Source organism: Muntiacus reevesi, chromosome 14 (assembly GCF_963930625.1).
Source record: "Muntiacus reevesi chromosome 14, mMunRee1.1, whole genome shotgun sequence".
NCBI classification, from domain to species: Eukaryota; Metazoa; Chordata; class Mammalia; order Artiodactyla; family Cervidae; genus Muntiacus; species Muntiacus reevesi.
This window is the reverse complement of record NC_089262.1, coordinates 14108886-14136080: the sequence shown is the minus strand read 5'-3', so window position 1 is coordinate 14136080 and position 27195 is coordinate 14108886. Positions and strand designations below refer to the sequence as shown.

Here is a 27195-nt window from a genome sequence, read left to right as displayed (position 1 = left end):
AAAGCCTTTCAATCAGCAGCAATTTCAATATTCTCAGTTTTTCTAAGAAAACTTTGTACATTTAAAAACTATGATCAGCTGGAATTTCACCTCTTTTTCTTCTTTTCTCCATTGTTACTAACATAAAACTAGTAAGAAAGAAAAGTATAAAAATTTCAAGTCAAGAAGGAAAAAAGAATAGAGCGAGATGTCATGAAAAATATGTAAACTGAGCAGATGTGGCCTGAATAATTGGGCTAATTATGTACATGAACAATCTGCATTAAATGTGATAATACATATGTAGGCATTTGGAAATTCCAGCTCTCTATTCAAACAAACCTCTGGGGTATGGCTCTAAATTGAGACGGATAACAGAATTGTTCTACAAATCCCTCAACAAATTCAGAAATAGTGTTTTCTGTCTTTCGACATAAAAGTTATAAAATGTGGTATTCCATTGATATTTAGAGATGGAAAATGAAAGAACCATTAGGTTCCCAATCTGAAGGGAAAAGAATTGCAGTTGACTTTATTACATCTCTGAAAGGGACAGGCCTTTCTTGCTTAGGAAATCATCTTCTTGAATTTCATAGCTTGCATTTAATATTGAGTTATTAGATCTTAAATTTTGATTGCTGATGCCAGTCTTTTAATCAAGATTATTAGGATTCTGGTTTTAAGAGCACATACATAGGAACTAGTGATCTTTTTGACTACATAAGACATATTTGGGCCTCCCTTTCAAAGTGTGGGTGTTTGCCCATTTTATGAAGTTAAATTTCTTAGGAAGAAAAACCAGTGGACATTTTCCTGGAGAAGCTTTGGAGAGTGAGTTATTATCCAGGTTTTAAATATTGACATCCTTTTCATTGTCTTTTGGCTCATCAAATCAAAATCCCATCATTCAATGATTTATTTGTATATTTTGAAAAATATTAAAGAATTCAGATTGAACAACAGTGTTTATTTCACTTTGCAATGTCATTAGTTAGACCCAGAAGTGAAATGAAAGTCGCTCAGTTGTGTCTGACTCTTTGCCACCCCATGGACTGTAGCCCGTCAGGCCCCTCTGTCCCTGGAATTCTCCAGGCCAAAATACTGGAATGGGTTGCCATTTCCTTCTCCATTTTGGACCCAGAGAAAAACTTATTTTTCCCCCAAGAAATTGGAAACCTATTAGAGTTAGAAAGCAAACACATGTAGGCTACCAACAGCCAGCTGGATCATGGCAGGTAATTTTTCCTGCTAACATTTCAAATTAATTAAAATGTCTGCTAACTAAATGCAGACAGTAACAAAGTAGCTTGCATTGATTATACCTCAAACACCCATGACTGCAAGACCAGAGTCAGAGTGAAAAGCGCACATCTTTGTGTCCAGTTTGTTCAGTTCAATCAGCTTTCTAGGTGTCAGACACAGTGCTAAGTGCTGGGAATGCAAATGAGAGCCGGTCACTCTCCTGCCCTCTCGGAGCTCCCAGCCGCACAGGCAGGACAGATGTCAGTAACTAGAATTCAGCAGGATGTGCAGTGATGGGCTTAAGCACAGGAGATGGTGGTTGGACAAAGCGGGGGGAGATTGACACTGGCTGTTTTATGTGGGAAGGGAACTGTTTCAGGCAGATTTCATGGGGAAGCGATAGCTGAGCACGCTGATGCATGAAGAGATGCTTGGCACGTGGGGAGATGGTCCCCTTGTCACTACTGGAGGCTGTAAGATTGGCTCCCCATTTGGAAGGCTTTAAGGCGGCTGGAAATATTCCCGTGTTCCTGTTCGTCTAAGCTTTTCAAACTTATTTATACCTAAACGGAAAAGGAGCAGATTGACAGCTTCATAAATGTTCTTCTTAAAAAATATTTCTGTGAATTCATAGATTATTCGAGAATCAGAACAATGTTATAGCCCAGTCAGGGTAAGTAATGTATTGTAGTCAGTCAGTCACTCAGTCTTGTCCACCTGTTTGTGACCCCATGAACTGTAGCCCTCCAGGCTCCTCTGTCCATGGGATTATCCAGGCAAGAATACTGGAATGGGTTGCCATTTCCTCCTCCAGAGGACCTTCCAGATCAAGGGAAGGAACCCACGTCTCTGGCGTCTCCTGCATTGGCACCATCTGAGAAGGCCACATAATGTTGAGGAAGAGAACTAGAGGAAATTTACTTATTCCCAAAGTTAATTTGTTATTTTCATTTATTATCAACTAATAGATCTGCTTTCCCAAGATCCAGTTTCCTGTTAAAGTTTTGAATTCTCCCGAGGGTCAGGGTATCGTGATAGGGTACCTGGATCAGGGCTGTCCAGGAGAACTTTCTACAATGAGTTAAATGTTGTGTATCTGTGTTTCCCAGTACTGTAGACACTAGCTCCATTTGTCTGTTGAGCACTTGAAACGTACTTAGTGTGAATGAGAAACTGAATCTTAAATTTAATTTTATTGAAACTTCACTTAACCACTTGTGGCTCGTGGCTACCATATTGGACAGATTTCTAGATGATGGGATGGTAAATGTGTAAGGGTTTGATCGACAAATTTCACCTTGTCTTTATAAGCAGATTGTACTTCCTAAATGATGAAGTAACTCTGTTTCATGAGATGAATAAAGTGAAAATGAGTGCAAGAGGATTGGGAAAAGGGTGTTAACAGTGAAAGGGTGGTGGTTCAGAGGTAGACAGAGAGCTGTCAGAGGGAGCCGTCTTAAGGAAATGGAAGGACAGAGAGATGTAACTTTAGATTATATTTGGGGAGCTCTTTTAAGTATTTAAGTAGATGGCATTCAGACTATGACCGTGTACTAGGAAAACTAATATAAAGGATCTAAATCACCAAGATGCTGTAGCCCAGGGGCAGCAATTTAGGGAGAAGTAATAGTCACAACAGGCTTACAGTGGCCCCTTCCTAAGAAGTTTTGCACAGTGGACACAGAAAGATAAGCCAACTCAGAAATTAAAAGCAAATGCCTGGCAGAAGGCTCTGGGCACAGAACCTGGTTCTCAGCTCCATACATGGTACATAGAAAAAACAACACTCCCGCTTCTATTGGCCGTGTCCCTCTAAGGATGCTTGGACCACGAGAGGAATATGTTTCTGAGTGACTCAAAGAAATGAGGGATTGCGATGTGACCATAGGATGCGGAGTCATCTGATGAACTTGCATCTGGAAAGTGAGGACCGTTACCAGGTCCCCTGGGTGTCTGGTGACCCTGAGGAGGCGAGTTCATTCTCTCATAGAAGCAGTAAGCTAGAACGAAAGCCTCATCCTGTTCCCTGTTATGTGGATTCCCGAAGTAGAGGTAGCAGTGCTTATACCTAATCTCATGCACATGCCAGGTTAGTGCCAAAACCACGTCTGGAAGATCTGTATCTTCCTTGGAATGATAAGGGGAGGGTGATGAGGGTTATGGCTACAAAATTTAGAAATCTGGATCACTGTTGTTCTTTTAAAAAATTTTGTTAGTTATCCGTATAATATAAATATATACATACTCATCTTAAAACACCTTTCGTGTTTACAGTTGTGAAATACATAAAGTTTAAAAAAAAGACCCTTTCCCTCCCACTGCCCTTTTTCATGTCACTTCCTGTGTAGAAATGTCCCCTCTCCAATGTCGATGTGTATCTTCGAGATCTTTTCCACAGTTTCCTTTTTTGACATGCTGATCGGTAGTTTGGATTGTGTTTAACACCATTAGAGTGGTTTTCTTAAAATCCGTTCTATGACCATCTCCTTGGAGAAGGAAATGGCAACCCACTCCAGTATTCTTGCCTGGACAATCCCATGGACTGTAGCCCACCAGGCTTTTCTCTCCATGGGGTCACAAAGAGTCGGACACGACTGAGCGACTGAGCACATGACTATCTAGGTTTGTGGGACAAGTTTATCTAAGAAAGTCGGAGTGGCCACACCGGACCTTGCTCCTGTGAGGCTTGTCCTGTCTGGTGTCTTTTAGGGACATCAGGATTACCATGTGCAGCTTTCAAGAGCAGGACAGTGTAAATTCCATCTTATAATTTATCTCATTATTTCAAAAGCATCCGGCGAGGTAGTTCTGGTTCCTGCTCGTTACATCTCTCTGTGTGTGTGTGTGTGTGTGTGTGTGTGTGTGTGTATGAGTGCGTCCTCTGTTCTGCATGCTTGCACTTGAATTTGAGAAATAGAATAATCAGGAGAGTCAGCAATAACAGAATCGGGACGTTAGCCATAGAGCCATGGGACAAAGGGAAGCGATTTTTCTTAAAGCAATTTCTGGGAGTGTTTACTACATGAGAAAAAGAGATTGAGATGTGAATGCCTTTCACCATTAACAGTGTAATAGGTGTAGAAGAAAGTGACCCCAGAGCTCCTGAATGTGTTGGAGAAGGCGGGAGTCTTGGGAGGCAGTGATCTGGATCACCCCTGCTGGATTTCGCTTTCCAAGATCTTCAGAGCAGATCCAGTATTTCAGTATTGTATTCAAAAATAACCCCAGATATACTAGAATGAGGATCAGATCAAAGTGCCTTCTTTCTGTATCAATTATAGTCAATACTGAACAGTGCTTCTTCTGCAGAAATTTCATGCTCTCCAACATAAGGTTTTCCAAAGTTTCAAGTCCAATTTTTTTTTATCTATATAAATTTTTGTATCTATCAAAAATTTGAAAATCTGTTTTTCATAGTTGATAATATATCTAGCTAAAGCTACTCAGGCAAATGCAAGAAAACTATTTAGAGTTACCAGCTGATAACTTTTATTCATGTTTCATTCTAGAACTTTGGAAGAACAAATAAATACAACAGATTCCTGTGGTTTTGGATTGACGATATTAGACATGTATTTACTGTTAAAAAGGCACAGTAATTCTCTTTAAAAAGCACAAATTCTCCTGCTTTTGACATTGCTTCACTTCTCTATTTTTTTTCCTTCAGGCAGAACAGCTAAAAGTAACACAGGGTTTAACATTTGATTGATGGGAAGTGTAAAATGCAAATTTTCAATTTTTTTTGATATTATATGAGGAAAGATGAAGAAGTTTGACAGAAAATTTCAGGATATTCAGAGTCTTGGTTACAAGGAATGAATCCTTGCCATGGAGGATGACCAGTGTATATTTCATGGCAGGGTTGTTTTCCCCTAAAATGATGCTTCTAGGTCATCTTCCTTCCTGTGGCTGGATTTCAACACATACAACCTAATTACATAAGTGAAGCATAATTGAGAAAGTGAATCAACTAAGGGAAGAAAATCCTAATGCATTCTGAACAAAATATAAATGACATTGAAACCATCCCCTGTTTAAAATTTTCCATGCTTTCTGGCACTTCCCAGCATGATTCAGAAGTTGACAATATTTCTTAGAGTATTTTAGGTGAAAAACACATTTACTGAAGGAAATTAGTATTGGAATTGAAACATGCCACAATAATTTAGAGCAGAGAAAAAAAAAAAAAAAAAAACATGGGTTTACTGAAGAGCACTCCCTGGAGGGCTCCCAGCTCTTACCTTGTCACATGGGGTCATCACCAAACAGAGGTGTGCTTGAAAGGGCAACTGTTGGTGAGGTTTGTAAAATGTGCAGCCCCTGGGTTGTGATAGAGAGACAAAATTTTCTTCTTTAAAAAAAAAAATGTATTGGAGTACAGTTGATTTACAATGTTGTGTTAGTTTCAGGTATATAGCAAAGTGAATCAGTTATACAGATATTTTAGATTGTTTTCCCATATAGGTCATTACAGAGTATGATTTGAGTTCCCTTTGCTATAAATTGGTCCTTATTACTGATCTATTTTATATATAGTAGTGTGTACATGTGAGAGACAGCATTTTCTTAAGCTGTAGAGTATGTATGGATAAACATAAAATTTGTTGAATAGTTTCAGGCAAAAAATGTAGAATTACCAAGAGGACACTCGATTTCACCAGACTCTCTAGGGCCTGTGAGGTCCGGCACAGGGCAGGTGTGGATGCCCACCAGGGTCAACTCTTGCCTGGTCTTCCCAGCGGAGAGCCTGGACCACAGAGTCCAGTTTGACCTGACGTTTGGCATCTCCACCTGAAGAGGCTTTCTCTGTGGGATGTGGGGATCCCTCTTCTCTTCTTACCTTCTGCCCAACCGCACAGCCCCAACTCTTTCAAATCTGTCAGCAACTTTGATCTTGAGATTTCAGATCCACGTGAAGTAGACTGTTTTGGTGGGAGAAACCCACCTTGCAACACAGTCCACCCTGTCCCACCCCAGTCACCACCAGATCTGGGATCTGAGTCACTGGAATCACTTGGGAAAACAGTGCTTGGACTGCCAGTAGGTCCACATGCAGCCCTGGGGAGGGGACGGGGATGTGAAAGCTTCTTGCGTGCCCTGCTTGGCACTCTGGGTTGCAGTGGATTGTGGGGGTTGCGGTTGCCTTTGTCTCACACCTATTTTGATAGGAAGCACGGATGTGGGTGCATCTGCATGAATCATAAGACGTGGGAAGAAAAGAAGCTCAACTTAAAAAGTGTTTGGCAAAATAACTAGAAAAGTCAATTAGCCCAGTGCTTCCTTTTTGAATCTTCCTATCACAATTTTCCCTCTAGACAGGAAAGGACCAGTCAGCCACCTCGGCTCCATTTCCTTCTGTTTCCTGGTCTATAATTTGATCGCGGACCAACATGCCTCCAGGATCTCAGTTTGGCTACCTGGGAGACCTCGGCCCAGCTGCTGACTTAGGACAGACAGAAACCTTCTTCTCTAGCCCAGAGCTCCTCTGGGTTTCCCTTCAAACATCTCCCCAGGGGAAGACTGGGCTGGGAGGTTGGCCACGCTGGCTGGTCTGTTACCCTTGCAGCCAGGGCTGTTAACCAGATTTGAGTGCTCTCCTGGTTTGTTTATAATTATTTCTTAGAGCAGAATTTTTTTATAAGCCCAGATCTTTTTTCCTGATTTAAGAATATGTTGGCATGCTTCATGCCCCCAGGAAATGCCCCAACTTCGCTTAGAATCTAGCCAGGGCCCTTGGAGGGAGAGGCAGAGTGGCCCCTTGTAATTCAACATCATTAGGGGAAGAATAGCTCCTTACCCTTTATATGCTGTGAGAAGTAGGCAGTTATTATCTTTTTACTCTGGAGGTACAAATTATAGGCTTGTCTATGCCTTAATCATACTGATGTTTACCAGTTTTTCCAAAGATTACTATCATAGCTGGTTATTAGTGATACTGCTGCCTTTAAAACCCCAGGGAAGAAAGTAAAAGTGATCTTGCTTTTGCTTCTTGCCCTCAGGGCTGTGCTGAAACGGTCTCTCAAAGTGAATTCACTCTTCCAGCCCTCCTCCTGGTGGAGAAAACCCAACCCCAGACCTTCCCTTCCTGTGACCATGTACAGTTCAAGTATTTTTTGGAGAAACATGGACATGATTAGCTGAGCAGCAGACCAAATATATTGTTGTTGCTGACTTTTGTTTCCTCCTTAGGAAAAAGTGTGAATCTTTTAACCTCTCTCAATTGGTGGCTCAGATGGTGAAGAATCTGCCCACAATGCAGGAGATGCTGTTTTGATCCCTGGGTCAGGAGGATCCCCTGGAGAAGGGAATGGCAACCGATTCCAATATTCTTGCCTAGAGAATGCCATGGACAGAGGAGCTTGGAGGGCTGCAGTGCACGGAATTGCAAAGAGTCAGACACAACTGTGCCACTAAGCATGCATGAAATTGGGGGCAGTTTAGCCAAACAAGTATTAGTCATCTATTGGGCCAACCTTAATTGGGTATTTATTGTGTCCCAAGCCTGGAGCACAGGCTAGAGATACAATTAATTCAGAGTCTGCTGCCTGTTTTTATTATCCAAGATCTAAGAATGATTTTTACATTTTGAAATGGTTGAATAAACATTAAAAGAATATTATTTCATGACATATGGAAATTATGTCAAATATACATTTCCATGGCCATAAAAAATGTTTTGTTGGAACCCGGTCACATCCATTCATTGATGTGTTATCAATGATTGGTTGCAGCCTCAACAAAGAGGGACTGTGATATCTGTGTAACCTATAGTGGTTACTGTCTGGCCCTTTGCAGAAGAGCTTTTGGGCTATAGCATCCTCTCTGCTCTCCAGCTGCTGGCGAGAGATAGTCAGGGAAATGAGCAATTAAGACACAACATGCAAAGTGCCAGGAGAGAAATATATGTGAGAGCAGATGGGGGAAGGGTAATCATCCTTAGGGTTGGAAATTTGAGCTGGGGGTTTATATCTGGTAGTTGAAACCAGCGTCTGCAAGGGAAGTGATTCAGGAGAGCTGAGCAGCATTTTGAAGCAGACACAGAGCAAGCAGAGAGATGAGCATGGCCAGAGAAGGAGAGAGTGGGGTCGGGTGAGGTGAGCAAGGGACTTGGGGGCGGAGGAGCAAGCGGCTGACAGTGCCAGATGCTTTATCAAGAGTAGGTGAAATCAAGCCAAAATGCATCACTGGATTTGGCAGTGTGGGGGTTGGCTGGATAGACACGGATTGCAGAGAATGGCTGGGGTAGGCAGAAGGGGCTCAGGATGTAAGTTTATAAATCATGTTTGAAAAAGAGCACAGTTAAATGAGGGTAGAATCTAGGCGTGGGGGTGTAGAATTGAGAAAAGTTGCTATTCACTTGTTTTAATGGTGGAGTGAGGTTTGAGCAAATGTTGAGAAGACAGACTCAGAAGGAATCAGAAGGCAGATTGAAGATCCAGGCGGGGTGGGATAGCTTGATGCCCTTGAGGTGCAGAGATGGAACTCAGCACTCAGGAGAGGGGTCTGTCATGCACAGGAAGGGTCCTCCCAACCCTGAGAGGTCAGGATGGGGAGGAGAAGGAGGTGGACATGGCTGTAGATGCCTCAAGCGCTGCTCTGGGAGAATAAACAGAAGGACCTCCTTGCAAAAGATCTGTTGCTCAGGCAGTAGGTGGATATGTGCTCAGTCTTTCAGTCATGTCCGACTCTTTGCGACCCCATGGACTGTAGCCCTCCAGGCTCCTCTGTCCATGGGATTCTCCAGGCAAGAATACTGGAGCGGGTTGCCATTTCCTCCTCCAGGGGACCTTCCTGACCCAGGGATTGAATCTGCATCTCCTGCATCTCCTGCTTGGTAATAGGTCGTATGAGATGGAGAATGCACTGTGTGGGGAGAGGAGTCTGTCGAGAGCATTATAAGTGATGGTCAGCTGCAGAGAGTTTTGGGGAGAGGAGGCTGAGCCAGGAGGCATGAAGAACCACGGGACATGGCTGAGTGCCCTCCTGAGGCTGGGCCAGGGGTGCCCCAGTCTGCAGGGCTAGGAGGCTGTGTGTGTTTACCCATTAGGGCTGAGGAGTGACTGCAGAGGGGTGAAATGGTGACACTAGGCTAGGATGATGCTTTATGTCCAGAGTTGCTGGAATACCAGCAAGGACAAAGATCACCCTTGTCCTTCACCTTGAGCGGTGGAGAGTGAGTACAGGATGGGATTGCTTTCTCAGTGACTGGGAAAGGAACCAGAGCCAGAATGAAGCTGACAGATTAGCGGAAGATTGCCCAATAGAGGGGCTTGAGGTCATAAAGAAGCGGAGTAGGGTACATTCATTGAAATGAAGTAGTTCAGTTGGTAAAGAATCTGCCTGCAATGCAGAGAAGACTCGGGTTCGATTTCTGGGTTGGGAAGATCCCCTGGAGAATGAAATGGCAACCCATTCCAGTATTCTTGCCTAGAGAATCCCATGGACAGAGGAACTTGGCAGGCCGCAATCCATAGAGTCGCCAAGAGTCGGACACGACTTAGCGACTAAACCACCACTACCTTTAAAATGAAGAAAGTGGATGAGTGAGAAGCCCTGGAGGTGGTTGTTGCCAGCAATGCTGGAGAGTGTCAAGGCTTGTGGTTGGACCAGTTTCTGGAAGGGAGAGGCCTGAAGTGAAGGAGGGACAGCAGAGGGTAAGAGTTACACAAGTCAGGTCACAGTCAAGTCATCCATATGGACGTGAAGGGGGTCGGTCTGTGGGGCTACAGAGATCCAGGAGCCAGGGAACAAGTCATCCGAGATGGTTGGGAGCAGCTGAGGGGTCAGCAGGGGACATTCCTTGTGATTTCATTCTGTGTGTGAGCATGCATATTTGTGTGTGTGTGTATTTCGTGTGACTTCACTCTTTCTCCAACTTGACTTATTTCCACGAGAGCGGTTGTGTGATTTCTAAACACATGAGGCTTGGAACAATTGCAGCAACTTTAGAGAGAGCTGAATATATCCCTAGGCTACTCTAAAATAAGGTTATTAAAGAGGCCAACTCAACTTGGACGTGGGAAGTTTTCCTTGGAAGAGAAAGCAAAGGAGACTGTGCTAGTGGGAACGGTGACAAGAAGCAGCTCCCCTAAGTTCAGAACCTGGAGGCGGTTCATCAGAACTGGCACCCAGTCTTTGGGGACCTCCTGACTTCAGACTATTTTGCAACAAAGAACTTCCTCACCAAGGAGAGTGTGAATGTGATGATTTTTCTAAATGATGTTCCTACTTGGAGCACAAAAGGATTCAGGGCTATGGGTGTCCTGACAGGGTTCCTCTGGGGTCATGAGGAACCACAGAGATGAGCATATTTCCAAACATGGTGAAAGGAGGTTTTCAAAACAAATCTCCAGTGATGGCTAAGATTATGTTTACTCTGATCCAAGCAATGTTCTAAGCACTTTACCTTGGTTTTCACACTCAATCTTCATAACAACCCTATGGGGTGTAGATACTCTTCTCCTCATCTCAGAGATGAGAAAACTAAGGCACCATTAACTAGTTTCCAGAGGCCATACAGATTAGAAGAGGGACCCAAGATTGGATACTGTGGCTCCAGAGCCTGTTATAGGATGAGCTTGAACTGGTAATTTATAAAATGTTCCTATCTATTTAATAAACTGAAACTACTTCTTTAGTTACTGTCTCAAACACCTAAGGTATGATACCAGAAATAAATATTTCTTTTAACTACTAGTTTTAGATCAGAAACGGAGAAAAAATTTCCCTAAAAACCCAAAGTAATTAGCTATTTTGTGACTCTTTAATTTATTGTTAATTAATAGAACAAAAATATACAGAAACATATATTAAAGATAAAATATTTAATATTACCATACCAAAATCCATTTCTCTCTCTGTTGTTTTAAGTGAAGCAGTTTCTTGATAAGAATTATTTATGTAAAGAATCACATCTCAACCTTGAATTTTCTTGCTAGATCACAGAATAGAATATTAAGGAAGCCTAAGGTCTGAGCATTTTTATATTCAGGTTAAAAATTCTAATTAACATCACTTCAAATATATAAAATTTAATTGATATTCTCAACTACAAAATATTGCTGATGTTATGTGGATGAAGTCAAAGAGTTATACATTTTACTTATGCTGAGATGACAGCTTCTGTTTGGAATATTTACCCACAGTCTGTGTGATTTAAGAGAAATGAAAAGCAAAGTCAACAAAAGTAAACTAGCCTATGTCAGGTCCAAAGATAAACAGGTTTTAATTAGATATTTCAATTAAAACTTCTAAAATATTGTTCTCACCCCATGAATTGGAACAATCAATACATGTATTGTTTACCCTTAAGGTTAATAAAATCATAACATACAAGTTTGCAGTAGACAGTTTATCCATTGGAGATGGAAGGGAAATTTGCATATTCATATTTCAGCTTGCCACTAAGAAAAGTCCACTAATAGCCTCCTTCTCAGAACTGGCTTTGGTCCAGAGTGTGGGAAACAAATGGAAATCAACCAAGGTAGATCCTGAATTCTTAAAGAATTAATTCACAGAAGGTAGACATCTCTTTAAATCAGATGCTGTAACATTGAGGTGTGCAGAGTTATTTATTAATATTTTATGTATTGTGAAGGTCACTACAGTCCTCCCATCTCCTACCCGGATGCAGCCATGCACACTTTAGGATAAAAGTCAGAGGAGAGCTGACCATTGCAGCCTCTTGTGTTACTGAAGAAAGATTTTGACTGTCTAGTCATAGGTAATATCCCTCAGGTCAGAGACACACTTGTGAGGACAAGCTTTGACCAAGGATGGCTCCTGAAATCTGAGTTCTTGCAGAGGAGTATACTGGATCAGGCTTCAAGGGTCTAGCTCTGATTCTGGCTTTGAACGTAACTGCGGCCCATTGGTCAAACTATGTCACTTCTCTGGGCTTCAGAGACTTTATCTCTGCACATGAACAGGTTGGGTTAAATCATACCCAGTATTTCCTGATTTGGAAATTTAGTTACTGTGTTTGTCCACTTCATATCTCTGTGGTGCCAGGTGTTCCATCCGTCCATGATTTGAAGGGCAGAATTGGAGTTGCATTCAACTGAAATTAAACCAATTCTCGTGCACGCTTCCAGTTACAAGGAAACTGTGTGTCTGTGCGCTCCATCACTCAGCTGTGTTCAGCTCTGCGACCCCGTGGACGGTAGCCTCTCTGTCCATGGGACTATCAGTCCATGGGATTATCCTGGCAAGAATATTGGAGTGGGTTGCCATTTCCTTCTCCAGGAGATCTTCCTGACCCAGAGATTGAATCCCAAGTCTCCTGGGTCTCCTGAATTGGCAGGTGGATTCTTTACCATCTGGGAAGCCCTATATATTTAAAAAGCATTGGACTCATTCCTTTATGTCTTTTATTGAAATAATAATAGCCACAAATCTTTTTTTTCCTCAAACCCTGTTGGGTGGAAACTTAGATAATATAACAATTCTTCTCTCCAGTGAATTCTTTTAATCCTTTTTTAAAAAAAAATAGCATACCATATATTTCATAATGTATAACAAGTTTGCAGCTTTTGAGGAATATTCTGTGAATATGCCTATGGTAGATTTGTGCTCCAGGGCTGGCGATTAAAAGAGCAGAAGAATCTCCTTTCTACTAAGGAAGAAAAAAAAATCATTAAAATAATTAATTGATGGATTGGTTTCTGAACAGAGCAAGTGGTCAGAAAAATGGCCAGCATTTCTTTTTTTAATTCTCCTGTTTTGTCTGGAAATAGAAGAGAAGAGTATCCGCATCTGACTCTTAGGCTTTTTGGTCTGGCCCAGGCATTTATAACTATATCGTTCATGATTGTTTAACTCAAGTAAACATTTGATGAGCAGGCCAACAAGATAGAGGGGGAGCTTGCTACAATTTACTAAGGCTGAAACCAACCCTTGTAAAGAATTTTCACTCTTCTACTTCTGGCAGGCTGTGTGTGTGTGTGTTTTGAAAGGGGTGGGGCAAAACCCACTGTTATGAAATAAAGGCCCACATCTTTAAACGCTTTTCATTTCTATCTTGGAATACATGTTTCAGTTTGTCTTTGGTATCTCCAGGGATTACTCTTAACTTTTGAAAGAACAGTACTGGAGACATTTTGTGTTTTAACGGCACTATTGCACCCAGATGGAGTCAGTCTTGTCATCTTTTAGATTCCAGTGACGGTTACTCTTCTCTTTCTCATTCCCTTTCATTTAGCAAAGGTTTATTGAGTTCCTACTGTATCTCAGCAATTGAAGTAGGATTAGGGTTCCTGTCCTCAAGGAGTACATGGCTGATTGGGGTCACAGACCTAATATTCTCTCTTCTGTGGTTTTATCTCAGATTTGCTAAGAAGACAGAATTAGCAGAATTCAATGCAAGAGGATAGACTAGGCTAGGCGATCTTTGGGTTTTAGCTTAACTGATTTGAGGGGATGGTCATTAGCTGAAATAAGGATGGTAGGTTGAGAAGGAAATCCAGATTATGTCAGGACTTTCTAGAAAAGGAAGGGCTTCCCTCATTGCCAACTAGTGAGAAGTGACACTCCATGTTAAAGTTTGCCTTTGCATCTTGTTCTGTTCCCAGGCAGTGCTGTCATCAGCGTTGAAGGGGCGGCATGAATGTGCTCTTTGCATCCAGGCTGGTGACACAGATCTCACGGAGTGGAGAGGAAGGTGTAGAGGGTGACAGTGTTGTAAAACAAACACTGTGAACTTCCTTTTGTGTGCTCCCAGAGGTGCAGTCATTTAGGGTCTTCACTATGGTCATTTCTTCATGGGTGCCATTCTCTACTTTGAGGATGCAGAGGATTAGATCATCCATATTTAGACATCAGCCAGTCTCTAGTGTCAGGGGTTTCCATGTCATGAGAAGTTTCTGAATAATTTGCTGTCCTTATCTCATTTCTTGTGCAAATTTTATTGCCAATGCTCATGATGAATCTGTTTTTGAACCACTGAGCTTTAAACTCTTATGACCAGCCTGCCATTCTCAACTTGGTTCTGGGGGTGGAGGTATATCAAAATATAATAATTGACAATAGAAAAAACAACTCATCTTTAATAGATATAAGTGCATTTATGTAGGATATTTCTTTTTATTATTTGTTACGATGGGCAACACTGCAAATTTGTATTCTGAAAAATCCCCATATGTAATCAGGACACTGTATTGATAGCTCCCAGAGGCCTAGATTTAGGGTATCAGAATGATCACTTTCTTTTGTGAACTTAGTGATTTCTGTAATTGAATATATATTGTCTTTTAGTCTTTATGGGCTTCCCTCATAGCTCAGTTGGTAAAGAATACACCTGCAATACAGGAGACCCTGGTTCGATTCCTGGGTAGGGAAGATATGCTGGAGAAGGGAAAGGCTACCCACTTCAGTATTCTTGGGCTTTCCTTGTGGCTCAGCTGGTAAAGAATCTGACTGCAATGCGGGAGACCTGGGTTCAATCCCTGGGTTGGGAAGATTCCTGGAGAAGAGAAAGGCTACCACTCCAGTATTCTGACCTGGAGAATTCCACAGACTGTATAAGTCCATGGGGTCACAAAGAGTCAGACATGACTGAGCGACTTTCACTTCAATCTTTATATCTCTATTTAAGTTTTGTAGTTTTGCACTTCTTTTTGTTATTCTGATTTTTGTTTTACTTTAACCTTCATATATAGTTGAGTCCAACAAAACCCATTCAGTATACATAGAAATAACTTGTGGTTATTTCTTCAAGATTCGTATTAACAAGATTCAACAATGGAAGAGTGACTTTTAAAGTGATTACCTCTACACTTTCATCTGAGTTTCCATAACTGTTCAGCATTTAACTGTAGAGTATCTTAGGAAAATGTGAAAGAAGAATTAATGCATTTTATTACCTTCTAGCAAAGATGCCCTCAACAGAAAGTATCTTGGGCCACTGTCTTATTTGGTTAACCCTCGTTGGTGTAACCACACTCTGGTCTTCCCCAAGTTCCTCAAGGGGAATTAAGTAGTAATACTGGGGCTACTTTATGAGGTTGACTCTAATCCACTCTAATCTGTTCTTCTTAAATGGAGTTAAAGGGGACCAAAAGTCACCATTCTGCTGATGGTACACACTGACTTTTCAGAATGACACAGGTTATGTTTACAGAGTTCAGTTACATGAAAACTCACTGAGAGAGAGAGAGGGAGAGAAGAAGAATCTTGGCCAGGGAGAATAGTTAAATTTAATTGAGAAATCTTGGACATTTTCACAATCAAGAGAGCCTTTTCAGGTGGAGTGGTTAAATTTAATTGAGAAATCTTGGACATTTTCACGATCAAGAGAACCTTTTCTGGCCAATTATCTGCTGAGAGTTCTTTAGCCTTCCCAAGGGTCTCTGTGGCTGAATCACACACAGGCCTTGAGGTTGTGTTATAATTAGGATCTTGCACATCTTGGGACAGCTCAGGATGGGTACAGCTTACCAGATAGAGAGCGCACCCCTCACAGTGTTGGCTGCATATAAGGTTCCTCACCACTTTTCTCTCCTAGGATGAGGGCAAACGGAAGGGGCTGTTTTCTTGGCACTCCTAGAGATGAAATAGTGTTGGTGACACACAAGGATATTAAAAATGGCAACTAATTATATCACTTTGCCCAAATCATAGTCTCTGGGACTTAATTTACTCATATTTTAAATGAGGGTGATGTAGTTTATATAGCAGGTCTGTCTTGGTTTGTTTGAACTGCTATAACAAAATACCACAGCCTGAGTGGCTTAAACAATAAACGCTTATTTCTTATAGTTTTGAAGGTTGTGGGAAGTCCAAAGTCAAGGTGCTGGCTTACTCAACCTGGTGAGGGCTCTCTCCATGGTTTGCGGACAGCCATTTTCTGTTATTATCCCACAGGGCCTTTCTTTGGTGCATGCACACACACACACACACACATTTGCACACAGAAAACTCACATCTCTTTCTCTTTGTATAAGGGCATTAGTCACTCTCAGGAATTATAACTCTAATTACTTCCCAAAGATCCCACCTCCAAATACCATCATGTTACAGATTAGTGCTTCAGCATATGAATTTGGGGAGATATATTCAGTCAATAGGTTGATCTTTCAGTTGGTTGTTATGTGACTAGAAGATATAACCATCCTTTGGAAATTTACCATGAGTAGGCTTGTAGTACTCAAGGTTTACAATTAGACAGATTTGGGCTTCAGTCTCAGAGCTGATATCATCAGGACATTGGACAACAGGCTAAATCTCTCTAGGTCTCAGTTTCCTTAACAGGGAAACTAACTATTCAAAAATGTACCTATTTATAGAGTTGCAGTCAAGATTACACAAGAAATGAAATGATTAGACTGGTGGTTTTGTAGTTAACACCAACATTTGTTTACATTTGATCATAAATTTTGCAAGTCTCTGTTAATTGTAACTTACCATTTGTCTATGGGCTTCCCTGGCAGCTCATCTGGTAAAGAATCCACCTACAATGCAGGAGACCCTGATTCAGATCCTGGGGCACAAAGATCCCCCTGGAGAAGGGACAGGCTCCCCACTCCAGTATTCTTGGGCTGCCCGGTGGCTCAGACAGTAAAGAATCTGCCTGCAATGCGGGAGACCTGGGTTTGATCCCTGGGTTGGGAAGATCCCCTGGAGAAAGGCATGGCAACCCACTCCAGTGTTCTTGCCTGGAGAATCCCCATGGACAGAGGAGCCTGGTGGGCTGCAGTCCATGGGGTCGCAAAGAGTCAGACACGACTGAGCGGCTAAGCACGGCACAGCACATTTGTCTAAATTGAAAGAAACACAGACAAATGGTGTATATGTCTGTGTGCACACGGATGCATATGTTAGTCTGTATACCTTAAGAGTCTTCCCATTATTTCTTGGGCAGTTAGCTCATTTTCTACTACCACATAAGAATTTCAACTAGCACACTACTTCCAAGTTTGGGATATATTTTACTTTTGTAAGCACTGTGCCCTTATTTCAATGAACCCAGAAACTATTTAACCTTTTCTGTTGATAAAGATTATTTCATAACCAAAATGTTCCTTTGTATATCAGTAAAGGGATGCTCTAATTAAATGCTACTGGCAAGAAAATGATTAAAAAAAAAAAAACCAACCACACATACAGGGACACCAACACACATGTTCTCCTCAAGTCTCAAAACTCCAAGTTCCCATAAATAACACCTTGTTGACATCTTTGCCATTAATAATGTAGCAAGGACCATAAAATGTGTAATATTTACTTTTTCTAGAAATTATCATTGCTTTTCACTTCAGAGTTAGTGACTCAGATGAAGTAAATCTAAGCTTGTTTTCCTATGACCTAATATGTCAAGATGACAAATTCATTTCAAGGCTTAACTTGAGGTGTGAGTCAGAGAGTGGCTAAGGATGATGTGAAGTGATCCATTATTAAGCAAGAGGGGACCAGTCCTCAGGAGGATTCTCAGCACATGAACTGGAATGAAATGAATCCTTAACCTCTGGATTTCAATGATCATAGTAGTCAAATTTTCTCATGAACACTCAGAACACAAATGGTATTTGCCACAGCTTCAAACAATCTAAAGGAGAGAGAGGGAAAGTGTACATTACAAAGGACAGTCTTGGGGTGAGATGGGGGGTCTCATATTTTGGTAAAATGAAAGCCTCTAGAGGATGAGGAGTAATTCCAGACATTTGTGGAGGATAAGGGCTTTCCTGATAGCTCAGTTGGTAAGGAATCCGCCTGCAATGCAGGAGACCTGAGTTTGATCCCTGAATTGGGAAGGTCCCCTAGAGAAGGGAAAGGCTACCAACTCCAGTATTCTGGACTGGAGAATTCCATGGACTGTATAAACCATGGGGTCACAAAGAGGCGAACACAACTGAACGACTTTCACTTTTCACTATGGAGAATAAAGCCAAGTCGAAACATCTCTCATAACTTGAATGCAATTAAGAAGTAGCTCGTGCAGGGGGAAACTTGTCTTCATGAGAACTTCAAGTAGATCTCCTGTAAATTTAGTTCAAAATGTACTATAAAGACTTGTGGGATTTATTTCTGCTTGTTGGGTAGATTTATGTATTTAGGAAAAGGCTACCAGGAATATATTCCCAGAAAATGATTTAAGCTCAAATAGATGATCTGATTTCTGGTCTTTCAAAGGAAATCAACAAAAAAGACTAGTATTCTATGAAATAAGTGGATTTCCCTGGTGAAACCAGCCTCCCATTGCTGCCCTTATCCAGAATGAACCTGTTTCAGACCATAATGGTCTTGTGATTAGTGTGAATGAATGCCCCTCACCACCCTTGTGGCTCAACTGGTAAAGAATCTGCCCACAATGCAGGAGACCCCAGTTTGATTCCTGGGTTGGGAAGATCCACTGGAGAAGGGATAGGCTGTTCACTCCACTATTCTTGGGCTTCCCTTGTGGCTCAGCTGGAAAAGAATCCACCTGCAATGTAGGAGATCTGGGTTCGATCTCTGGGCTGGGAAGATCCCCTGGAGAAGGAAAAGGCTACCCATTCCAGTATTCTGGCCTAGAGAATTCCATGGGCTGTATAGTCCATGGAGTCACAAAGAGTCGGACACCACTGAGCGACTTTCACTACACCACATAGATTCACTATTGATTTTTAATTAATGATAATATCTTGTGTTTAGATAGTTACCATCCCCAAGGAAATTTGAGTGCTTTATAGTTGATCAATTTCAATTTATCTTCATAGCATCTGGTGGAATGTACAGATTAGGTATTCAAATCACATTTTAAGGAGGAAAAACATAATCAGAAAAGTTAAATTGTTACTCATGGAGATTTCAGAATGCTCATATTAGAATTATCAATTAAAACCTGGTAGTCTTGACTTATAATTCTGTTTCCCCAAAACATCTGGTCATTTGGGTCAATTCTGATTATTCCTTAGGAAAAAAGGAATCAAACAATTGAATTGCTATGATTGACAAAAGTTTACATTTCTTCTTATTATTTTGGTGGTATATAATAATTGGGTTCAAGATATTTTTGTTTATGCATTTTTTAGTGGCCTATGTTAGTGCCTTTGGAATGCTCTTAAGTCATGTGTGTTAGAAGTTTATCTCCTGGTAAGGGATAGATGTTGCAAAGAGTCGTTCATAACATAGCAACTGAACAACAACAGAACGGGATAGATATAAAATTTAAATTCTGATATTAGATAAGTATGATTTTTCAAAGACGAGGTATCTCCATCACCTACCAGCAGTGTCTTAGTTGACAAAAAACAAAAAAACAAAAAAACCCCAACACAAGCTTGTTCCAAACACTAACTCATTGTCCGTACGGGAGGTTATCATCATTCTTTCAGTCACCCATTCTTCTAGCCTTAAAAATGGGAGACTGATTTTTCCCCTTTTCGCGTTTACAATTTCTGTCAGTTTTTCTTCTGACAAGTTTATTCCTTTGTTTCTCTGTGTTCTACTGCTGACACTGCTCCTCACATAAATGTGGTAAACTCCTTATTTGTCCCCCTCCTTCTGTTGTCTGTTCCTCAACCCATCTTAGGTCAATTTTCCTAATAAATTTCTCATTATTTTTGAAATTATAAATTATTTGGGTACATAAAAGCATATAGAATAATACATTGAACATTCACATCCCCACCACCGAGCTTAAAAAAACACGATACTAAAGATACAGTAGAAAGCCCTCTTTGAAGCCGCTCTCCAATTTAATCTCCCATTATCATGAATTTAATGGTCATTATTCCCATGCACATTGTAACATTTTAACCACGTATATATCTATACCCATAAAAAATGTATAGTGTTTCTTCACTCCAATCAATTATATTTCTAAAATTTTCATTTGGTATATGGCTTTGAGATTTCCACTATGGCTTCAAGATTTGTAGTGCATGTGACTTTGTTCCCTTCTCTTTCATTGCTATGAGCCTTTGAATCCACACACTACAGTTTATCCATTCTTTTCAGGATGGACATTGAGATTGGTTGTGATTTTTTTCTGCAAATACACACAAATGTATAAAACATTTTTTACATGTTTCCTTTTTCATATTGATGAGAGTTTTCTAGGACATGCACCCAAGACTCTAAATGCTGGGAGGTGGTAGGATCTTCTCATTTTCAAATTTTGGTTAGAAGTGGTTGTGTCAACTGACACGTCCTCCTTACGTGCCATATTCCATTTTAAGAAAGACTTCATTGGCCTCTCCTCCAACTTTCAATGGAATTTCAGATTCCTCTAAGAGAAACTCCTCCTCGCTTTTCTATCTGAAGGGCCCTCTCCACCAGGGACTCCTTTTTGTGACGGGTCACAGGTTCCAAAGCTTTTAGACTATACACTGAAATGTAAATGTGTGGAAGATGCAGGGTGTGCTGGGATCTCGGGTGGACGGTGGAGATGGAGCCGTGCATCAGGGCACCACATGTACAGACGGCCAGTTTGCCGTGCCCGAGGTTCCTGTGTTATCTTGTCTACTTTCCCGAGAGTCTGTCTCAGAGATGTGCGGTCATCCGTTCACTGTATAGCAGCCAGAGCCCTCTGGAGCCCGTCTGCCTGGGCCTGAATCCCTGCTCCAATGCTGCCACCGTCTGCGCTTGAGCAACTTGTTTGTAAAATGCAGGACATGCTGGTGCTTGCTTCACAAGGGTGTGGTGAGAACTGAATGAAATGATAGAAGTAAAGCCCTCAAAGAAAGAAAGTGAAAGTAAAAGTCACTCAGTCGTGTCTGACTCTTTGCGACACCATAGATTATACAGTCCATGGAATTCTCCAGGCCAAAATCCTGGAATGGGTAACCTTTCCCTTCTCCAGGGGATCGTCCCAATCCAGGGATCGAACCCAGGTCTCCTGCATTGCAGGCAGATTCTTTACCAGCTGAGCCACAAGGGAAGCCCAAAAGCTCTCAAGAAGGTGCTTAACAAATATTTGTTGAATTGTTGAGGGGAGGAAAAATAGCAGAAGGTTCGCTCATACCTCCTTTGTGTCATCGTTTTAGAAGCTGTGGAGATGGCAGTGAGCTTGACATCTGTTTGACAAATCCAGTTGGCAACACAGACCAAGCCCCTAACACATTGTTTGGCTCACAGTGAGCACTCAGGAAATACACGCCGATTGTACAAATGACAATGTACAAACTTACAATTTGTGCAAATTTGTACAAATGTACAAATGATGGTTTCCTAGTGTTAGTGTTAGTGTCTCAGTCGTGTCTGACTCTGCGACTCCATGGACTGTAGCCCACTAGGCTCCTCTGTCCATGGAATTCTCCAGGCAAGAATACTCAAGTGGGTTGCCATTCCCTTGTCCAGGGCATCTTCCGGACCCGGGGATCAGACCCAGGTCTCCTGCATTGCATGCCGATTCGTTATTGTCTGAGCCACCAGGGAAGCCCTGATGGTTCTCCTAAGGCATCATAAATACCTAAGCCTACCCTGAGCCAAAATGAAGCAAGTGGTTTGTACCCAAGCTGACCTTACTGTCTGCACGGCAGTAGATTCTTACTTTTGAATATTGGCTACGCCTGTGTAAGACAGCTAGTAGCTTGCATTAGACATATTTGAGTAGTCAGGATACCAATTTGCTTGACGATGCTGAGTAACAGATAGTTGACTATTTCCTTAATGTCTTACTTGGATGCAAAATAGCATTCTCGCCTTTTTGATGATGACCGGTCTTCCCCGCTCCCCCCTTAAATTTCAGGTCTCATTGTCCATGAGGGCGCTGCAGTTTACAGAGTGTTTAAGCGCTGGCGAGCTGTCAACTTACACTGGGATGTACTAAATTATGACAAAGCCACAGACATCGAAGAAAGTAGCCGGGGCGAGTCTTCCACGAGCAGGACTTTATGGTTGCCGTTGACGGCTCTGCGGAACAGGAACTTGGTCCACCCGACCCAGCTGACCTCCCCAAGGTTTCAGTGTGGCTACGTGTTATTACATCTGTTCAATCGGATGAGGGCCCACGAGGATTTGTCAGAAGACAACAGCTCGGGGGAGGTTGTCATGAGAGTGACTTCAGTGTGACAGAGCTGGGAAGGTGTGGTGTGGACCACCCCGCACACTTTGGAATGTAATTGCAATGAATGGCAAAACCATAGCACTTCTAAAAACACACATCTATGAACTTTTTAAAATTTATGCTTTTTATATGAACATTTGAATTGCAAATACATTTTTCTGAAAAAAAGAGTCCTCCTGTTCTTTGCTTTCTAATTTATCACATCTTTTATAAGTTGGTACTTGAAATCATTATACGTATTATTTAACTCTACTTGGTTAAAAGAATGATAAAAGCTATACTTAAGGTCAAAACTATTTTTTCTTGCTTGTTTTAAATATATTTTTATCAAACGTCTTGCTCCATGTGTAATTTTTCAGGCATGCTACGAATGGGGAAGAGTTTAGAATGCTGTGGGAAAATTTCCAAAGTGCCCATCAAGGACAAAGCAAAACATCCTCTGTGATGCTTGCACTGGTCCTCCTCATGCTTCCAGCTGGTTGTCAATCTAAGCGTGATTTTTTTGTGTGGGATCAATTAAACTGTCACCAGAAATGCAAGTCTTAGGAATTATGGCTTGTTTTCTAACTTCTGAAATAGTTCAGAGAGCTTATAAAAATACAGGTGATTGGAATAAAAATAGTCTTACAGACATACTTCAAAGATACTGCAGGTTCCCTTCCAGACATGCAATAAAGCCAATATCACAACAAAGCAAATCACTCAAATTTTTTGGTTTCCCAGAGCATATAAAAGATGTTTACACTGTACTGCAGTGTGTTAAGCGTGCAATAGCATTAGTTCTTAAAAAAAAAAAAAAAAAAAAAAACCCAGTGTACTTACTTTAAAAATCTAGATAGTGCTAGCCATCATCTGAGCCTTCAAGCTGTAATAATAACTTCAAAGATCACTGATTCCAGATCACCATAACAAGTGTAATAATGGGAAATTTGAAATATTGCAAGAATCACCAAAATATGACACAGATACATGAAGTGAGAAAATGCTATTGTGAAAATGGTGCCAATAACTTACTCCACACAGAGTTGCCCTAAACCTTTGATTTGTCAAAAATGCAATGTCCGTAAGGCACAATTTAAAGAAGAAATGAAGCGCAGTAAAACAAGATATGCCTGCACTAGCAGGTTACATAGACAGGACACCCTGCCTCCTTATAACTGAAAAAGCTCACCAAAACGTTGCATCTTGAACATGTAATAATAACACTGCCTCACGTTTCCTTAACCCTCTCATAGACCAGCCACAATTATATTTGTTAATTATTAGCATCTTGATTTCTGTTGAGTACCATCTTAATTAGATTTTGTTTTTGCGAGAGCTTATATACCTACTTAATCATTTAAACACTGATTCTGTTACTTAATTTAATGAAGTCCTGGGGAATATATTCTCCAGCAGCAAGAAGTGGTTCTCTTTTACTAGATAAGTATTTTTCAAGAGAAAAGAGGAAAAGAAAAATGAATCTCTTGACACCCCGGGAACAGGTTGCTAAGTAGAGATACCTGGAGATTTTCCACCTTTTTCTCCTCCTCACTGAAGTAAATGGCACTTTTTAACAGGTAATGACAGAATAGATGAGGAGGCAGGCGGTCCTGCTTTCATTGGAAACGAGATGAACAGGTAGGTCATTTGAAGTAACTGATGGTAAGATTTTTAAAGCACATGAAATCAAGTGCTTTACATTCTATTTTCTAAAAATAACCTTTGAATGATTCGTAATAGAACAGTTGACATTTACAGGTAGCCTTGTGATTCATACAGAGCCAATTCTACTAAAAGTTGAAATAATATTTTCCCAGTTAATAAAAAAGCTGCATCACAAATGAGTTAAAGGGGTGACCACTTGCAGAAACGTGAAGAAAGAATCAAGAAGTCATGAAAGAAGGAAAATTAAACTACTCCTTCGGGACAGATCTCAAAAGTGTGAGGATCTAGGAAGTGTTGATTGTTTGCTCCCGATGTAACAGGAGCACAGTCCCGGGTGAGGCGCCGAAGGGCAGCGGTCCGTCCTGTCCCCCGCTCTCTGCCCTCGGTCTTGCCACCTGGGACAGAAAAGAAGACTGTTTACTTAATAGTGGAACCAGGGGTGCAAACTTGCTGGCAAAGCAGCAATCCATGACTTGTGCCCCTGAGGGTGGACACTTTAATCACAAAGGGAGTCTTCAATGGCACCACATTTAATGCAGTGTGCTCTTGTTTAATTTAATTAAACACACATTTAATTTTGGGTGCTGTTGTTTACAGCATGATGGTAAAGATACTGGATCAAGAGACTGTAAACACAAGTGAGGCTATCACTGCTCCACCCCTTTGTATTCATACCAACACTTGTATTCATACCAACCTTTGTATTCACCAACCTTTGTATTCATACCAACCTTTGTATTCATATCAACTTCCCCCTAAAAGGAGGAGGGGGAGAGGATGGGAGACTCTTTCCGTAACCCTGCATGGAGTGCCAAAGCTGAGGCACCTGGAGATGACAAGGCACAGAGGGTCTGTCAACCGGAAAGGAAGATTCACCCCAGCCTCCCCTCCTTCCCACGGCCTTGCCCTATGGACACCCATTTTGCCCATACCTTCATCTTCCCTCACCATCTTCACAGGCCCCAACTCCTGACACACTCCTATACCCATATGTGAGCCAAATCAATGCTGGAAAAGAATCTGGCAGAATTTCCATTCAACAAAATGTTTGGTCCCTGAAATGATTACATAGAAACTCAAATTACTCTGGTTGGAAAGTGGGGTGGGTGCATTGAGAGACCTGAACTTGCTGTTTCAAAATGAAAATTCTACGGATTTCCCTGGTGGTCCAAACTTCCACTGCAAGGGAATGAAGACCCCACATACCATGTGGGGTGGCCAATATATAAATAAATAAAAATTCTAATATGCTGTATCAGTTGTAAGCTTCCATGATGACTCAGATGGTAAAGAGTCCCCCTGTAATGCAGGAGACCTGGGTTCAATCCCTGAGTCAGGAAGATCCCCTGGAGAAGGGAATGGCAACCCACTGCAGATATAAACAATTAATTTTCAATTGTGAATGCTGTAATCCAAGCTAAGGCTGTCTTAAATTTCAAGACCACTCATGGTAGAAAAAGAAAGTTGAAAATGTTTAAAGAGTTTCAATATATATAAATCTAGACCTGTATCCAGTCTGTCTATTTTCAATCAATAATCTGCAATACAAACATTGATGGGGCACCTTCTGTGTGCCAGACACTGGGAGCCGTGGCTGTGGAATGACCCAGGTTCGCAGGGAGACACATGACATGATATGGGTCAGGTTCCAGGTGAGTGAAAGGCAGTGGCAGTCCACAGGAGCAGTCAGGTTTCCCTGGGACAACCAAAGAACGCACCACTGAGGAACTGGCAGGACCTGGGCACTGAGGCATGAGCAGAAGTTTGCCAATCAGGTAAGTGGAGAAGAACAGCTTGGGGGTAAAACAGAGCATGTCCCAGTAATGGTGAGACATCTCACATGGGGGAGTGTAGGGTACATCTGAAAAAGTGATACAACCTGTTGACTTGAAAAAAAAAAAAAAAAAAGCACAACCTGAGACTTTCGAGTTAAGCTTTTGGGGTGCACAATGAGGACTGCAGTCCAGGAGATAGCACCCCAGATAGCTCTGAGAGGCTCCTCTAAAGAGGTGTGGGGAAAGGACAGGATGTATATATGTGATTTTCCTGAAGGGGGAATACATGCAATCAGGGCTTCCCAGGTGGTAACTCAGAGGTAAAGAATCCATCTGAAATGTGAGATATGCGCAGAAGATGTGGGTTCAATCCCCTGGTTGGGAAGATCCTCTGGAGGAGGAAATGGCAACCCACTCCAGTATTCTTGCCTGGAGATACCCATGGACAGCAGAGCCTGGTGCGCTACAGTCCATGGGCTTGCAAAGAGTCAGACACAACTGAGTATGCACTACGTATGTGCAATCAAACACTTTTTTTTTTTATTTTGGTGGAAAGTTTCTGCTGGTCTGTGAGGCTTCTGCTAGTCATGAAAAAACAGTCACCACTGTGAAGGGTGTCAGTGCTTTTCTCTATATGAGGAGATACAATAACTGGGCTCATAGAACTCATAAAATCAGCTCTTGAGATTATCTATCTGAAGACCAGTCCTGCCAGTTTTCCTGGAGCACAGAGTGCCTCATTTCTTCTCTCCATCCTGAACTCTTTCAGGGGGTGTTAGAGGTCAGCAGCTGCAGCAGCACATGATTCAATCCTTGTGGAGGCAGATGGCAAGCACCCAGGGCAAGTGCCAATTTGTGGCTGACAAACCCTATGGGATTTGACTAGGTAGCTGGGACTGAACCCCACGGGGACCAATGAGAACATGGTGCTCAAGCATCAGGTGCTAAAAGCCGGCAAGCTCAACTCTAGGGGGAATAACTATCCTCTCTTGACCCCGTAACTATGCGTAACACTCCCAGTTCTCAAGATTAGGGGCAAAATGTAATGAATTATGACCCTATCCTCAAGAGAGTATGGAGACATCCTACATACAGTAGGCAGCAGGCAGGCACCGTTGCTATATGTTAGCTACCATAGAAACACTGGAGCATCAAATGGATTTTCCTCCTCTCTCCCAAAAGACAGTAATTCTGAAGCGAGGAGCATGCTGAGGCTCTTGTGAAATAGAATATAGTTTCTTTATTATTGACAATTTAGTTCAGTTCTGTCACTCAGTCATGTCCAACTCTTTGTAACCCCATGGACTGCAGCATACCAAGCTCCCCTGTCCATCACCAACTCCTGGAGCTTGTTCAAACTCATGTCCATAGAGTCGGTGAAGCCATCCAAACATCTCCTTCTCTGTCATCCCCATCTTCTGCTGCCTTCATTCTTTCCCAGCACCAGGGTCTTTTCTAAGGAGTCAGTTCCTTGCATCAGGTGGCCAAAGCATTGGAGCTTTAGCTTCAGCATCAGTCCTTCCAATGAATATTCAGGACTGATTTCCTTTAGGATGGACTGGTTGGATC

General features: G+C 41.7%; 1 protein-coding gene across 1 annotated transcript in view; it reads left to right on the top strand.

Moving 5' to 3' along the window:
- The window catches only part of MARCHF11 (membrane associated ring-CH-type finger 11), a 109772-nt gene extending 87563 nt beyond the window's left edge, over positions 1-22209 (top strand). The window contains exon 4 of the mRNA XM_065905178.1: positions 21887-22209. Within this exon, the coding sequence (XP_065761250.1) occupies positions 21887-22209 (323 nt within the window). The remainder of the gene's footprint in view (positions 1-21886) is intronic.
- Positions 22210-27195: the final 4986 nt, after the last annotated feature.